The following is a 17,150-nucleotide window of genomic DNA, read 5'->3' on the forward strand; positions in this document are numbered from 1 at the left end:
GTTCCTTCCTCACATTTGCTGAATTCTCTCTCACCTTTCCCTATTTCCTTTGCAATTTAACTATAATAAGGAACTGTTTAGATATCTGGACTATAAGTAATACTGGTAGTTAAGTTTGTACTTCAGATTTTTGTGATGATCAAATTTGTTTCCAGTTCTATTTATTTCAAGTCTATTGGCTTCTTTGAAAAATCCTCTTAGATGATAGATACGGTTTGGAACTTTTTGCAAGCTTAATATATTTGAAAGTTATAGAAACACCAAATATACTAAAATATAATTTAGACATCTGTGGGGGGGTCTTCTGATTTGACAGACTTGAAACTTTTATTAAATAAAAAGCCACCATACTTTCATTCAATTTAGCACCTAGATGTTTCCTTAGTCTTTAGTTGTTCCAGGATGCTGTACACAGCACTCTGAGCTAGCCTGCTGCTGTAATGTAAGATGAAGGAATCCCTGACTGCATGTGGTAGACTGTGTTTTCCAAAAATGGCTGTGGACAAAGGCTAGTGAAGGTTTTGTGGGATATAAAGCTCCAGTTGTGCTCCATCACTCATTCCCTTCACAATGGATTATGGCTGGATTAAATATTTCTGCAGTTTATTCCTTGTATTTCCTTGATTGGGAACATGAGATTTTTTAAAACATATACACGTGCTTCTTCAGCTTGCAGAATGTAGGTATATTTTTACTATTTTTTTTTCTAATAAAAATACGTGGTTTCTGCAGAACAGGTTAAAGAAAATAATCGTCCCTAATTCACCCAGAAGTTTGGCATATTTCCTTCCCATCTTTTAAATATACAAAAATACTGTTATTTGTATTTACTATCTGTGTAACCATATGCTTGGGCTGTTTTGTTCCTTTCTGAGTTTTTTAATTCAGAGATTAGGTAGCTAAGCCCAAGTTTGACCTAGTGATCTCTCATCAATCTTCTGAGGCCAGAGGACTATTTTTCTAGGCCAGCCTCATTTCTTATGGATCTTGAACAGATTTCTCCATTACTAACAAGCACCTGAAATTTGTTAATCACAACCATTAAATTTACTTTTGGGAACACTAGGTAACATGGTTGACATAAAATCTGCATATTTATAACTAGAATATCTGCAGAGCCACCCAGTGTCTTTCTCCTAATGAATCATTTGCACATTCAGTTGTCTTTATAGCCCAATTATATACCCCAACTACTACAAGTTAATGCATTAAAAAGAGAAAGTTCCACCTTTACGTGTTGAATTAAAATTTATTGTAAAAGGTAAAGTTTTATATATCCTTTTAAAAAATGAAAATTCAAAAGTCTTAGAGTTAAGCAATGAGTCTTCAACATTATAAAGCTATTTATAACAGTAATTAAAGTAGTGTTTGGGGCTTCCCTGGTGGCGCAGTGGTTGAGAGTCCCCCTGCCGATGCAGGGGACACGGGTTCATGCCCCGGTCTGGGAAGATCCCACATGCCGCGGAGCGGCTGGGCCCCTGAGCCATGGCTGCTGAGCCTGCGCGTCCGGAGCCTGTAATCCGCAACGGGAGAGGCCACAACAGTGAGAGGCCCGTGTACCACACACACACACACACACACACACACACACAAAAGTAGTGGTAACATCTAACCCTTATAAAAATGTCACAGAATTCAAATCACAACTTGGATCCTCAATGGTTCAGTATCTTATCTTATACAATAAGGGTTTGGCCAGTTTTAAGATAAAATTCCTCCAGGTATGCTGTCCTCAAGTTCTCTATTATCACCATCCATCAGCTCACACAATGGGATAGCTGGCTGCTGTGGCAATTCCACAATGGTTGTTCTTGTCTTTGGCCATTTTTATGTAGCCATTCCAGCCCCATTCTGGACCCCAACTGAAAGAAGAACATGTTTTCCATTTTATACAAAGCATCGAGTACATATTACCTTCATTAATAATAATAACAACTAATAATTAAAATAGTGCATAGCATGTATCAGGTACTATTCTAAGTTCTGTTACATATATTTATAAGTATATTAACTCCTGTGGGTCCTTATCTTAACTTTTTAAGATAGGAAACTGAGGCAGAACTGGCATTCCAATGTAGCAGTCTGTCTCCTCAGGCTCATCTCAGTTAAAGAACTTTAGCTGTGAAAATTGATCCTCACAACCCTCAAAGACCTCTGAGAGCTGGGAGTAGAATGCAATGACAGGATATCAAATGATTATCAGAAAGGATGCACAGAGGCCACTGGACTCTTGGACAATCTTTCAGACTTAAAGAATGAGCAGAGGCAGATGTTTCTGCCCACCACTCCTTGTTCAAAAATTAGAGACAGAAAAAGGAAACCAGCCCTCAACTCTACAGGTGCAAAATCCTTTATATGAAACCCCTGGGGCTGGATGTGTTTCTGAATTAAGAAAATTTTCAGAATTTAGAAATGCAATGTTACAAATACATAATAATAACCCCAACAAACTTGCTACAGAATCTTATAATCACATATCAGTATTTCTGTGTTTAAGTGGGAGAAAGACTTCTGGGATTTCAAAATTGAGCTTTTTTGGACCTGGAATCAAATACTGCTTCCAAATAAGGATTCCCTTTTCAATCTAAAATATAAATATAACATTTGGAGTTTTATACCTGTTCTTGACAATCCAAAATTTATTGTTATTTGAATCTGTTCCTTCAAAGCCATAGCCAACCACCAAAACACCATGATCCAGGTCTTCGCTGCTGCATTCTGAATCATAATAAATACCTGGGAGAGTAAAATTCAACGTTAGGGTGAGGAGTTCCAAGTGACACATGACAGTAACCCAAGCTACCAACCAATTAAGAGAAGTATCTCAAAATTCAGTGAAATGTCATAAACAAATTCCAAATAAGACTTAAATATTTGACCAAAAATAGTAACGGCTGATGAAAAGGAAAAAGAAAAATTTAACTCACTAGAAATCAACAAAATTCAACAAAATCTTAGATATATTTTCTACCTAAAAAGTATTTCCAGTAATAAGACCTAGTTATCAAGGTTAAGGTGATTTAGGCATTCAACTACTAACTACTAATATTAATTAGCATAATCCTTTCTACTCCTTGAATGCCAACTAAGAAAACAGCACAAAACAAAAAAATACTTGGGCTTCCCTAGTGGCGCAGTGGTTGAGAGTCCGCCTGCGGATGCAGGGGATGCAGGTTCCTGGCCCGGTCCGGGAAGATCCCACATGTCGCGGAGCGGCTGGGCCCATGAGCCATGGCCGCTGAGCCTGCGCGTCCGGAGCCTGTGCTCCGCATCGGGAGAGGCCACAACAGTGAGAGGCCCGCATACCGCAAAAAAAAAAAAAAAAACTTGAACCACAGGGTTCTTTACAGATCTAACTACAATAGTAAAAAACTTTTGGAAAAAGGGACCAACAATTGAAGAATAGTTACATAGCCATTTAAAAATATTTATGAAGTTTGTCATCATGAGAAAATGCTTAAAGTATGTCAAATGGAAACATCATTGTTATTAAATGCATACACTCAAAATTCTACAGTCCTAGAAAACAGGACTCCATACCAGAGTCAATCATGGTCATATTTTCCACTTTTCCCTGCCTGAATTTCTATAATAAAACAAAAACACCTACCTGATTTATAGAACTGGAAGGATGTATGGCCTGCATCAATAGCAACAGAGATGGGCCCCACAGTTGCCACTGCCTTCATAAGGGCCTTCTCCCGCTGAGGGATGTCCACGAAGCCAGTGTCATTGACAGCAGAACACTCGGGCTTATACTTACAGCTGTTTGTTTCCTTTTAAAGATAAAGGGAAAGAGACTTGATTATTACCATCCACCTTATGAGGAACATGAATTATAGGACCATAAGACGCAGCAGTTTGCAGCTTAATAATTTCTAAGTCAATTTTGTTATAAAGCAGCCCAACAAAATGCTATTGATTGGTTTGAAATGGAAAAATTAGTAGATATTTCTTCAGTAAGACCAATTAGGTCTACCTGGCCATAAGAAATTTTTCACTATGGAGAAATATGCATTATAGGCAGAATGGTGTACATATTCTTCACGTTACATAGAAGTAAGACAAGCTATGTTAACCATCTAATCAGAGACCTGTGCAACAGCTGATAATTTATAATGACAGTTCTGACAGTTTACATCTAAAATGTGAATGCTGAATAAGATGTCTGTTATCTCTGAAAGTGTTCAAAAGCAGAGCTGTAATGACAAGATAAGGAGCTCCTTTTACCTTTCCAAGATATGGATAGGACTCCTCTGTGTCCAGGCCTCCATTGTCCTTAACATACTGGAAGGCATTATCCATTAAGCCACCACTGCAACCCTCATTGCCTTGAGGCCGAGAGCAGTCCACCAGGTTCTGCTCACTCAGTGAGACAAGTTTGCCAGTTTTCCAGAACATCTGTCCTTCAAGGGCGCCAGTGGCACTAAAAGCCCAACAAGAACCACACTGACCCTGAAAATAAAAAAGCCATCAGTTTACAAGACAAAGACCAACAACAGCCCATATACCTAAACATTCTTAAGAAAATCTGAATCTGAATACTGTCATACCTGATTCTTCACAGGAGTTACATAGCCTTTCTTAGTCCAATCCACAGATTTGGGAACTTCAAGAAAGAGAGGTTCATGGAACACTTTCCCCTTCTTGTGCTTCTGGATTTGAAAGCCATTCATCACCTGCTTAAATTCTTCACTGGTCTTTAAGGAAAAGTAAATAAAATGTTGAAGAAGTTATTTTGCTAAAGTACTGAGAAGAGGAGGCACAAAAAGTTCAGCAACTCATGCCACACTCACCATGTCACCAAAGGCATTCATTGCCATGGTGAAGCCATGTTTCCCTTGGCTGTATTCCTGATTGTGTAGGTCAATCATTTTCATATTCTTCTCCCACACTGCTCTCCTCCATCCTTCTTCATTCTAGATGCAAACATATAACTGGTCATTTTTACTTCTATTTAAAACCCAACCCATGTTCACCAAATGGATTTGCAGACAGAGAAAAAGAAAAACTGTTGTCAGGGATGGCTTTATACTTCTGAGAGCTGTTCTCCAAACACTGACACAGGAAAATATGCCCATGCTGTGCTCAGAAATAGGTGCCATTAAGTTCCTGCCTTGATAAAAGCTAAAACAACTACTCCAGAAACTACTCTCCGGCTGTAAACTCCAACAGCATGGACGATTGTCTGTGAGGTCCCTCTGGAAATTTTCAGATGTTACCAACCATGCCATACAGTCTCCCGTGTGTTGCCTTCCACTGGTACCAGTGTGCATCTAACATTTGATCAAGTTTTGGAGCAGCTGAGGCTATTCCCAAGCAAAGGGCAGTCAGGAAGAGTGAAGGATTCATGTTTCAAAAACCTACGAAAGAAAAAGAATTAGTATTTGATGAGGCCAATGCTTTAAAAAAGCCATCCTACTTTCTCCTGGATGTTATAGCCACTATGGTGGACTAAGAACATTTAAATGATCTTCTCAAATATTTACGGAAAGTCTGTGAAAGAAGGCTAAAGATATGGGTGGAGAAAAACAGGTCAAAGACTTAACACAGTGGAGGTATTTGATTCAGCCATCAAAATGAAAAACAGGCTGACAAGTGCTATAGGAATTGAAACAGACTTCACTATGAGTGCAATGATAATTGAGGTTTTGATAAGAATTTCTGCCACAACTTATGTGTCGGCATCTTAAGGCAACAACTAGGAAACCGTTGGTCCAGGTTATTTACTGAACGTATGGAGGTGACCCAAGAATTTTATTTATCAGGACGCCTGATCCTAAGTAGGGACAGACATGGATCTCAAAGAGTTAGATGGCTACCTCACACCTTTCTTCTTGGCTAATAAACAGCAGGGGGTGAGATATGACTTCGAATCTCTGCTATACCTAAATTGAAATCTTTCTAAAAAGCCTTCCCAGGAGAAGGTGGGCAGGAGTGCACACTGCGCTCTACCGTCCCTACCCTTGTCCTGTGTAGCCCACACCCCCTCCCTCGCCCTCCAGACCGGGCACGCGATCACGTGGCACGACGGCGCCCAGAGCCCCCAGTTCTCGTGCCCGGTCAGGGCCAGACTCTTGGGGCTCAAAGAACCCGTCTGGTTTGAGCCCGCACCCGCGCTGTAGGCGGGGCCAGGCCGGGGACTTGCTGCCCAGCTCCCAGCCCTTCGCACACTCCCGTCGCTTCCAGAGGCTGTTTACGGCGGCGCAGGGAGCGACGGGCCCCTTAGCCCGGAGTTCGGGGGTCACACTGCCGCGACCGACCCGAACTTGTGCCTGCCACCTCCCAGAGGCTGACCGGCCTAGGACCTCCCCCGCCCCCCGGGTGGCGTCAGCTCTGCCCTGGGTTTACCAAATAGCCCTGCCCCCTTCCCCACCTCAGGCTGCCAAAGCTTGAGGGAGCGCCGACCCAGCCTCATCAACTCCCGGCGGGCAGACGCTGTCGTTCCTGCGGGTCGCGCGTGCCCCCTCACCCGAGTCCCTGGATATCCCTCCCTCCAGTCCCCGTCCCTGACCCGCCTCGGCCCCAGACTAGGTCGCTGACCTGCGGCTGCCACAGCTGCGCAGGCGCACTCCACGGACGCACGTAGCTCTCCCCAGGTCTCCGAGGCCGGAGGTTCTGGCCGGGTCGTGCCTGACTCTGCCTTTAAGGCCCTGGTTTGCGGCCCGGCCGCCCCTGCCCCCACCGCCTGCCCGCGCCGCGATTGGCTGAGCTGGCCAGTGGGCAGGGCCTCCGGGCGTGAGTACTCTGCGCTCGTGATGTGACTCTGTCCCAACTTGTCCCAGGGAGGGCAGTGCTAGCCTCAGTGGAACCGAAGACGAAGAGCTGGGGGCCCCTGGGCAGCGCTGAGGAGGAGTCCGGCGTCTCTGGGGACCTGGATCAACTAATTACCTCGATTGCGCTCGGCCGGTGGTTCACGAAAAAGAAGCAACAGGGAGGCCCAAGAGGATTTTCAGCGTAACCCTGTGCCTCCTTTGGTCCTAGAGTTTTTGGTGAAAGTCTGCAGGAGGGCTGAGAACTGACTAGTTTAGGGGTTCCCGCTTATTCCACAGCAAAGGTGGGGCGGGCTGGAGGAATGCGGAGCCCTCAGGCAGAGGCGTTACCTCCCGGGTTGAGGGTGGTACCAGCTGAGTTTGAGAAGAATCGGAGCGGAATGGCAGTTCTTCAAAGCCCGTGACGCGCTGATCTCTACCCAAAGCCCAGGAGGGAAAGGGGACGGGCTGGGTGGGTCTCCAGAGAAGGCATGGCATTTTGTAATGCCCCTTTCCTGTCTTCCCGGTCAGGGGTTCTTCTCGCCTCGCAAGCTTTCCTCAAAACCAACAGAAACGAGTTATTTACAGAAAAATTTGTCTTAATTAAAAGAAGAGCGGGTGGGAAAGAGCAGAAACCCCTTTTGCTTCCCCACTCTCTGCATTATGGATCATTAAGTCTTCCTCAATATACAAAGTGCTTTTCTTCAGATATAAGAAATGTACTTCTAAAAAGAGTAGTTTAATCACATTTAATATCAGGGTTCAGGTTTACATGGTTCGAAGAAATGTTTTAGTGGAGGAAAAAGTAGAGAACTAAAGATTTAAGGAAATTAATTCAGAAACTTTTTAAAAAGTGACTTTAAAAAATTATATAAGAAACACATTCGTTATAGAAAACATATTTTAGAAAGTAAACACCCCCGTCCCCTCACCTATAACTCCTTTATAGGCATCTCTCTCTCTCTCTCTCTCTCTCTCTATATATATATATATGTATATAAAACAAAAATGGAGTCATAGTGCATGTCGATTTGTAAATTCTTAGTTAAAATTAAATTGGTAACCTTCATAGAAGCACAGACAAATATTTTTAAAAATCAATTTATTAAATATTTCTATTTTGTGTCCTTTCAAGTAGAATCCCTTTCCTCTCAAACACAACGAGGGGCCAGAATTTCTCAGGTGGTTACAGAAGTACATTGTATTGCATATGGCTGGAGGTTTTTTTTTTCTTTTCTTTTTTTAGAAGTAGTCATCCAGTCAACACAAGTATCATTCACACATGGAAATAAATGAAGACCGCCTACATGGGAGCAATTTGCTATGAGGAGGGAGGCAATTCTTGTCTGGGTGAGGACAAGCTTTATAATGAGAAAACAGAGAAGTTTCCATAAACCCTGATTAGAGGCTGTTATGAGGAAACTGGAAGAGGAATAACTAGAAATGGAATATCCTTTGTGATTGGTTCGGGGAGAATAGTTGGATTTCTCTGGTTTGTCCTGGAAGTAGAAGCAAAAATAAGTTGTTAGTTATTCAGGAAGTCCTGACTGTTCTGAGGTGGTTGCTGCAGAATTTTCTTTTGGGGGTCAGCGTTCTATGGTCATATAAAGTCTAGCCATTGTCCGTTTGTTTACTCAGTCTATCACAAGAAATCTAAGTTATTCTAACATGTGGGTTTTACAGTTGCCCTTGGGTCACAGCTCTTGAAGACTGCAGAGGGTGGAAAAACCTGCTGCTTCATGACCATCTGTGACTGGAGGCTGTGTGGCTGGTGCTGCTCCAAAGGGTGGCGTCTCCTTTGTTTCTTGGAATGTTATACAAACACAGTGGAAGGAAAAATGGACTCCTTTTTTAGCAAGTATGCTCAAACCCTAAAATTAAATCAAGGAATATCTAAATTCAGGAGAAACCCATTTAAACAAGAGAGTGGATTATTGCTCCAACTCATGAAATCTACTTATACATTATCTGTTAAATAATAGCATTACAGAGGTGTTATTACTAACCATTGTGTTCCTTTTCTTCTATTCCCATTTCTTTGCAAAGTAACTTAGATGAGTGTTAATTATTAAAATGGTCACATTTTAGCCAAGTAACCAAGCCTTAGCTCTGCCTTTGATAAAATGCGTTGGTAGAACTTAACTCTTCCTATTTAAAATGCAGTATCTGCAAAAGTATATTTTTGTGTGCATTTGTCTAGATTTCTTTTGCTCAATAATGAAACAGGATATAAATTCTTTACCCCATCTCTGTAAGTTTTAAACCAAGGGGGAATGAACAAATCTTGTGTTGTGGTATTCAAGACCCTGAGGCCACTTAACACCTCTCCCCAATATAACAACCCCCTCCAATTTGTTTAACTTCAGTGAGCCACGATTTACTCTTAGAAACATTGTCCAGTCCATTTGTAAAGTGGTTTATTACCATTTATAACTTTATAGAAAAGTATGTTTATGATTCCACTTAAGAAATAATTTATTTTTCTAAGCTACTGTAACCTTGCTTTTCCTATAGGGTTAAACAGTCAGCCAATTTTTTAAGTTAGTAAATCAATCTACAAGAATTAATTAAACTCTTACTTTGTGCTCATTGACTGCTCCCTGTGAGTTTGTGCATTTACTTAGACACATTCTACATGTAACTTTCCTGGCAACTTTTCTGAAGCTCAGCCTTTCCATTTTAAAATCTGAAATTAACTGCGGTAGTCTTGATTTTACAGCATATGAGCACAGCCATGATCAATATATTTAAATGAGATTATGGCAAAGCGTATTGGTGCAGTAGGTAACATAGGAGCTGAACTTGAGGGATTTTTTTCCCACCCCTAAGACTGTAAGAGGATCTCTTCCTAAAATCTGAAAAAGTCTTTTCATGAAACAAGGCATATTAGTTTCTTATGGCTGCTGTAACAAATTCTCACAAACTTGGTGGCTTCAAACAAAAGAATTTATTCTCTCACAGTTATGGAGATCAGAAGTCCAAAATCAGCATCACTTGGGCCGAAAACCAGGGGTTGGTAGGGCTGTACTCCCTCCAGAGGCTCTAGGAGAGAACCTGTTCCTCTCCTCTTCCAGCTTCTGGGGCCTCCAGGCACTCCTTGATTTGTGGCTGCATCACTCTCATCTCTGCCTCTGTGGTCACATTGCCTTCTCCTCTTCAGTCTGTGTCAAATTTCCCCGCACCTCACTCTTACCAGAACACTTGGGCATTTAGGCCTGCCCAGATAATGCAGGGTAATCTCTCCATCTCACAATTCTTAATCATATTTACAAAATCTTTACAATATAGGGTAACATTTACAGGTTCTAAGAATTAAGACCTAATATGTTTGGGGACCATTATTTAGCCTACTGCACATGGTATAAGTAAGAGCCAGCTTCTTGACTGTGTTTCAAACTTGTGTTTAACATATCTTTAGGCTGGCTTCACTAGTACAGCTAGGCCCTCTATATGACCTTCCCGCTCTGTAACTGCTTTACTCATGTGCCTGATTATAGACAACAGCTCCTGCCCTGACTCTCCTGCTAGTGCAATGTTTGACAGTTTTTTAGGTTCCAGGACTCCCACGCAGCAGCTTTTATTACCTCCCCTTCCCTCCTTACTCTGTCCACAACCGCCTATTCCATGGTCTCTGCATATAAAAGCGTGGCTCACCCACTCCTGCCCTGAGATATTTCTGGTTTAGGCTTTGAGCATCTCCCTATTGCAATCATCCCCGTTAATAAAGTCTTTCTTTGCATAAAGTCTTTACTTGCATAGAGTCTTTCCCCTGACACCTGTATCATTATGCGAAGTGGTCAAGACATTTGTGCTGTTAATAGAACTTGCATACATATTCATGAGAGGGGAGGGTATGGGGAGAGCAGTGTTCCACAGGAAAGGATCTCCACCTGTGAGTACCTGGTACTCCTGGTAATTAAAGCATGATTAGAAAAGGTTCCTGCCATGATAATGATGATTCTCATATCTAAATAACACAGGTGCCAGGCAATGTTCTGAGCTTTTTATATGTGCTCCTTCATTTACTGTTCCCAACAACCCTATGACAGTGGTTCTCCAACTTGAGGGTGCATCAGAATCACCTCAGGGTCAGATTGCTTACCTCTATCCCCCGAGTGTCGAGTGTCGGAGTCAGTGGGTCTGGGAGGGGGTTCCAGGGTTTGCTTTTCTAACAAGTTCCCAAGTGATACAGATGCTACCAGTGGGGACCCACTTGGAGAACCACAACCCGAGGAGATGGGTGCTATTGTATGCCCCATTTTACAGAGGAAGATGGTCACAGCAGTGAGGTATACAAAATCAAGGTGCCAGATTCCTCACTAAAGTGAAGAAATAAATGTGCTTCAGGCCAGCAGAGCTTAGAAAAGGAAGCTGAGCTTTGGAGACTTTGCCTTTGTCCCTCACCCCCAGCCCCCATCAATCACTTGGCAAACTGGACTCTGGGGTACCAGAATGAAACATGAGCACTGAGGACATGGTGAGGTAGGGAACCAAAGCTCCCCAGGGCCAGGCTCTGGACTTCAGTGCCAACGCTGGCTTATCTGGTGTCACGTGAAAGGGGGAAAAGACAGGTGAGCCACACAGAAGCCATGCTGCCTGCCCTGGGCTGGGCCTCTTCCCACCCCATCGGCCTCCAGGAGGGTGTTTTGCCTTGTGCTTCCTGGGTGTTTCCTTGTTTGATCACTTCTCAGAGACAAAAGTTCTACATCTTACCTATGATCAAGTCATTGTCAGATTTTTAAGCCTACTTCTGATGACAATGCTTCAGTGATTCATGATTTTGAGAAGCTCAGGTATTAAAAAAGTGAGGTTCATTCATTCACCAATTCTAAAAACACACACATGGAATATTCCTTTTAAAAACATTGAGGCCACAAAAATGGAAATGGAACCATACAATTAAGTATCGCCAGTTCCCTGTATGATCACCTCAAAAACCAAAACCAGGGAAATTTTTCGATAAAAGCTTTGGTAATTTTACTGAGTTACTGACTCCACTCTGGTGATTTACATACGCTTTTTTCTTGTGTCCTGAGTGTCCACCCCTCCCCCTGTGCCCCCTCCAAAAAAAAACCCCCAGTGATTGCTACCTCTCTCTCTTGGTTTCATTGTTATCAAATCTGTCCTGTAACTGTGGTCTCAATCACATCTAAACTTCATCCTTATATCCATAGGATCCACTGAGGAACCCAGCTTCCACTTTTGAGAACTAACCCACTCCTATGAACATGGAATCTGATCTTTCTTGGAGATCGTTGCTGACATGGCCAGATAAAATAGCACGTAAGAGTTCCGTATAGAACACACAGTTCTGGTTGAAGGAAGCAACAACTGCTTCTTTTAAATGCATTTTTTTATTAACAGCATCCCCTGCTCAGATGGTGTTCTCCCACTATAGGAGGAGAAATCAGGCAAATGGCAGAATGCACAGGTACCCCCAGTCTTGTAGCCCCACCACACGTTGAATTAGTAAGCTTGCGGTCTGGTTGTTCTGCCTGAGTGTTTCCTTCCCATCATGCCAGGTTTCTTGTCCAGAGAACAAGGATCACACAAGGTGGCCATTCCAAGGCTAATTTGCATCTACACTGTGGATATGGCATGTGTGTTTTCTAAATGCACCCACCCCCATGGGCTTCCCTGGTGTCACAGTGGTTAAGAATCCGCGTGCCGATGCAGGGGACACGGGTTCGAGCCCTGGTCTGGGAAGATCCCACATGCCGCGGAGCAGCTAAGCCCATGAGTCACAACTACTGAGCCTGCACTCTAGAGCCACAACTACTGAGCCCATGTGCCACAAATACTGAAGCCCTAGCACCGAGAGCCCATGCTCCACAGCAAGAGAAGCCACCGCGATGAGAGTAGCCCCTGCTCGCCGCAACTAGAGAAAACCCACGCTCAGCAACGAAGACCCAACGCAGCCAAAAATAAATAAATAAAATTTAAACGCACCCACCCCTCTGCATAGCATCCTACCTCTAACACACATTTTCCCAGTTTCTAAATTTCCATGGGCGGAAATTCCCTGTTATTTAACATACCAAATAAGCCTAATTAGTTTAATATTACTCTCTGAGATGGAGAGAAAACAAATATTTTGAGGTATTCCAGGGACCCTTTGGAAAACCTCAAAGTTAGCTAGAGGTGAAACAAATTTCATTTAGAATTTGATCTTTGGGAAGGTTGTCAAAAATATCAAAAAATGTTCAAAACACCCGGTCAAATGGGATCGTAGGTCACTGTGAGACAATATGCATTCACTTAACCAAAGTGACAATAAAAGATCTTAAATGTAGTAATACATCACTTAAATGCAAAGAAACTCATGCAATCTATTACCAAAAGCAGTTCAATATTTTAAGAAAACTTTGTCCTTTTAGAGAGGAAATTAAATTCAGCTATTGTACCACTTTACCTTTAAAATTCATTTTCTTAATTAATTCAATCTTATCTTAGCGAATCCTGACCATGCACAAAAACTTTCTCAGTGTTCCTTTATCCACAAACCTTCCACAACTTTCAGTATCCATATTATTCTGTCCATATTTTCTTTTCCAGTCAGAAACAACCAGCTCTAGGACAAAATTAACTTCCTTCCCTTAATAAAAAGTATTTCCAATCTTCACACCTTTTTTTTTCCCGATAAAAAAACCTCTTACTTTCCTTGTATACTCAAATATTTCCCTTATTATTTTAGTAGCTTTAGTTACATATATTATACTTCTTAACCTTAAAACCTAATTTATAGCAAAAACCTAGAAGCAAGTAATTGTAAACTGTCATACCAACATTTTCTGATTGGCACTTACAAATATATTTTATAACCTTTAGAAACATACACCTTCTCATAGATTTTCTTTCCTCAGTATAGTACAAGACATGTGTCTAATAAACACAAACATCTTTAGTTTCTCATAAGAAGACAAAATTATGTTTAGCAATTAATATTCCAGTATTTTAATTGGAAATGATCTAAATATTCAATGAATTCCTATTATTTAAGTTAATTTAGCACAACTTTAAAGTTTCAAGTTATCAAAATCTGGAGAGACTTTTAATTTAATTTTACTTTATTTTATTTTATTTTATTAACATCTTTACTGGAGTATAATTGCTTTACAATGTTGTGTTAGTTTCTGCTGTGTAACAAAGTGAATCATTTATGTTTATACATATATCCCCATATCCCCTTCCTTTTGCACCTCCCTCCCACCCTCCCTATCCCACCCCTCTAGGTGGTCACAAAGCACCGAGCTGATCTCCCTGTGCTATGCAGCTGCTTCCCGCTAGCTAGCTAGTTTTACATTTGGTAGTATATATATGTCAATGCTACTCTCTCACTTTGTCCCAGTTTACCCTTTCCCCTCCCCGTGTCTTCAAGTCCATTCTCTACGTCTGTGTTTTTATTCCCGTCCTGCCCCTAGGTTCATCAGAACTTTCCTTTTTTTAGATTCCATATATATGTGTTAGCATGCAGTATTTGTTTTTCTCTTTCTGACTTACTTCACTCTGTATGACAGACTCTAGTTTCAACCACCTCACTACAAATAACTCAACTTTGTTTCTTTTTATGGCTGAGTAATATTACATTTTATATATGTATATATTTGCCACATATTCTTTATCCATTCATCTGTTGATGGACACTTAGGTTGCTTCCATGTCCTGGCTATTGTAAATAGTGCTGCAGTGAACATTGGGGTATATGTCTCTTTTTGAATTATGGTTTTCTCAGGGTATATGCCCAGTAGTAGCATTGCTGGGTCATATTGTAGTTCTATTTTTAGTTTTTTAAGGACCTTCCATACTGTTCTCCATAGTGGCTGTATCAATTTACATTCCCACCAACAGTGCAAGAGGGTTCCCTTTTCTCCACACCCTCTCCAGCATTTATTGTTTCTAGATTTTTTGATAATGCCCATTCTGCCTGGTGTGAGGTGATACCTCATTGTGGTTTTGATTTGCATTTCTCTAATGATTAGTGATGTTGAGCATCCTTTCATGTGTTTGTTGGCAAATTGTATATCTTCTTTGGAGAAATGTCTATTTAGGTCTTCTGCCCGTTTTTGGATTGGGTTGTTTGTTTTTTTGTTATTGAGCTGCATGAGCTGCTTGTATATTTTGGAGATTAATCCTTTGTCAGTTGCTTCATTTGCAAATATTTTCTCCCATTCTGAGGGTTGTCTTTTTGTCTCGTTTATGGTTTCCTTTGCTGTGCAAAAGCTTTGAAGTTTCATTAGGTCCCATCTGTTTATTTTTGTTTTTATTTCCATTTTTGAGAGACAATTTTAGATAGACATCCCCAAAACACCATTATTCCTAAAGTTTACGTAAAAGCTCTTATCTCATTCACCTCTACTTTATTTACTTAAAATTTCATCATATCATTATTTTTGTTGACAAACTTTGTAACAGGAATAAGGTCTTTCTTATTTTATTTCTAGTAAATCTAGGTACAATAAAAGTAATGTTGATGACTCTAAATATATGTCTGTATTAACTAAACCAACAAGCTTAAACTAACTTTAATACTCTGGTATTAATTCAATACTAAATATTTCCCAGCTCACATGAACCTGAAATTCATTCTGGCCAGTTTCTTTTCTATTTCTGAGTATCTAAATAAGCACTTAATTTCCTTTAAGACAATTAAATAGAACTATTTTATAAATTAATTCTGGCAATACCACACACCTACAACACATATATTCAGATATGCACAAACACACAGACACAGAAACCTCATAGTTCCCATTCCAAAATCTCAGCCATGAAACAGGTACAATAATAAAAACACATCAGTTACAAAAGAGGTTGGATTCAAGTTGGGTCTCTGTCAGATGAACAAGTCAAGGTCACTTGTCTAGATGGCTAATATTTATGGAGAAGACACTTAAGATTTCTATTTGTCCGTGACAAGTCAAGTTCCAAATTACCTACCCACTTTCCTGAAATTTGCATTTTAAAAAGATGGCAGGTATAAGGCTTCCTGGAAAAGATCAGGTAGAGCATTCACATCTCAAAGGCATAGGAGGAGAAAGGCAAGTTCCTCCTCTCTTGACTTTGTTCCCTTAAGGCTAGAGTTTTTTTTTTCAATACTTACACGTCTTTTGAGATAAATAGGGGAGGTTCGGGGAGTGGTAAAAGGATTGGTGGGCTTTGAATTATTTCTGGAACCACACCTCTAATCCTATAAAGACCAGACTTGTAAACAAGAACAGTTGGTTTTTCCTCAAAGAATAGGGTGGCCACCTCAATGATATCAAAGGACTGACATACAAATTTATCTATGTTGGAATGTTTTACTTTCCCTCATTTTGTTTAGGGGAGAAGCCTCCCCTTCAAAGAAAATTCCTCTCAGGCTCTGAATATCAGCCATCGTCAGTTTAGTCAGAGTAGTGGTCTCTCATCTTGATAATCCATTTATAAACAGTTTTGAGGATTCTCCCTGGGTTTAAGAAATTTTTAAACTATGGCCCTCAGTTCAGCCTTTGCTCTGAAGAGGCTTGCCTACAGCCTCAGGTAGTTCCATTTCTAAAGGTAACCCTTTTATAGTGTGTTACTAGAATGAGTACTGAAATAAAGAGGGATAGATGGGAGGAGTAGCTAAAGTTTTAGGTACCTTTTATATCATTAATCTTTCATTAGCCTTCTACAACCAATCTTTCAATGAGGCTGTTTTAGAATTTTGAAGCCGTTTGGGGCTTCTGTGTACCAATTCAAATAGGTGCAATAGTTTAAAATGAGAGCTCTCTAAAATTTTGCTCTTCTAAATGTTAATTTAGAAGTTTCTACAATTCAAAGGATCCAAGCAGCTAACCCTACAAATATTTTCTCCTGCTAATCTAACTTTAGAAAGTCGAAAAACTCTTACCACTGTTGTTTCCAGTAGACCCTGTAGGCACAGATCCAGAAGACTGCTGGCCTTAGTTGCATGTTTAGAATTCAGTTTGGGAGTGCCAAAAGAGCCCCATTTCAGGGCTCAATTTCTTTTAGTTCTCAGTTAAGAACATGCAAGTATACATAAACCCAACCGAGCTGGTACTCCCATAGGTGGCTATCCATCTGGGAGCTGTTTGGCCTTTGAGGCACAATTTCCCATTATTAACTTGGAACACTAATTCAGATATGAGATATGATCTCAACAGCTTCCTGAGGACAGCATGGCAGATGGAATATGTGCTGCTTCTGAGTCTAGCTCCCCAAGGAGTTACGTTTGGGTCGGTTTGACTCTCTTACCTGTCTTGGTTTCTTCATGGGACAGTCTAAAATCACGTTGGGTGCTCACGAGAGCTAGGTACCAGCCTCTGTAGCACCCCCACTGGATGAGCAGTATTTACTTAATGATTATAGTGGGTTTCCCTTATTCTTCAGAGCTACATAATTCAGTCTCTCATTTCA

The 17,150-nt window shown here is 41.0% G+C and overlaps 1 protein-coding gene across 3 annotated transcripts; it reads right to left on the minus strand.

The window, feature by feature from the left end:
- Window positions 1–1,229: 1,229 nt before the first annotated feature.
- On the minus strand, window positions 1,230–6,700 carry LOC137228025 (procathepsin L). 3 transcript variants are annotated; one of them, XM_067744875.1, is made up of 8 exons: window positions 6,544–6,700; window positions 5,227–5,363; window positions 4,797–4,919; window positions 4,554–4,700; window positions 4,231–4,455; window positions 3,611–3,776; window positions 2,619–2,736; window positions 1,230–1,862 (listed from the first exon to the last, which is right to left on the minus strand). In XM_067744875.1, exons 2-8 carry the CDS (start codon window positions 5,350–5,352, stop codon window positions 1,763–1,765), a joined length of 1,005 nt encoding a protein of 334 aa, XP_067600976.1. In that variant the 5' UTR covers window positions 5,353–5,363; window positions 6,544–6,700; the 3' UTR covers window positions 1,230–1,762. The 3 variants fall into 3 exon arrangements, with proteins under 3 accessions (XP_067600976.1, XP_067600977.1, XP_067600979.1); XM_067744876.1 differs by lacking the exon at window positions 6,544–6,700 and adding an exon at window positions 6,377–6,522; XM_067744878.1 differs by lacking the exon at window positions 5,227–5,363 and having other exon boundaries at window positions 6,544–6,684.
- Window positions 6,701–17,150: the final 10,450 nt, after the last annotated feature.

Source organism: Pseudorca crassidens, chromosome 7, assembly GCF_039906515.1.
Source record: "Pseudorca crassidens isolate mPseCra1 chromosome 7, mPseCra1.hap1, whole genome shotgun sequence".
NCBI classification, from domain to species: domain Eukaryota; kingdom Metazoa; phylum Chordata; class Mammalia; order Artiodactyla; family Delphinidae; genus Pseudorca; species Pseudorca crassidens.

Bases quoted from the DNA above. Each gene is read 5' to 3' on its own strand.
- LOC137228025 (XM_067744875.1), bottom strand. From the start codon at position 5,352: ATGAATCCTTCACTCTTCCTGACTGCCCTTTGCTTGGGAATAGCCTCA. The intron at 4,456-4,553 runs GTATGACAGTAT...TTTTATTTTCAG, and splicing joins TAACTCCTGTGAAGAATCAG to GGTCAGTGTGGTTCTTGTTG. The intron at 3,777-4,230 runs GTAAAAGGAGCT...TATCTTTAAAAG, and splicing joins CCTATCCATATCTTGGAAAG to GAAACAAACAGCTGTAAGTA.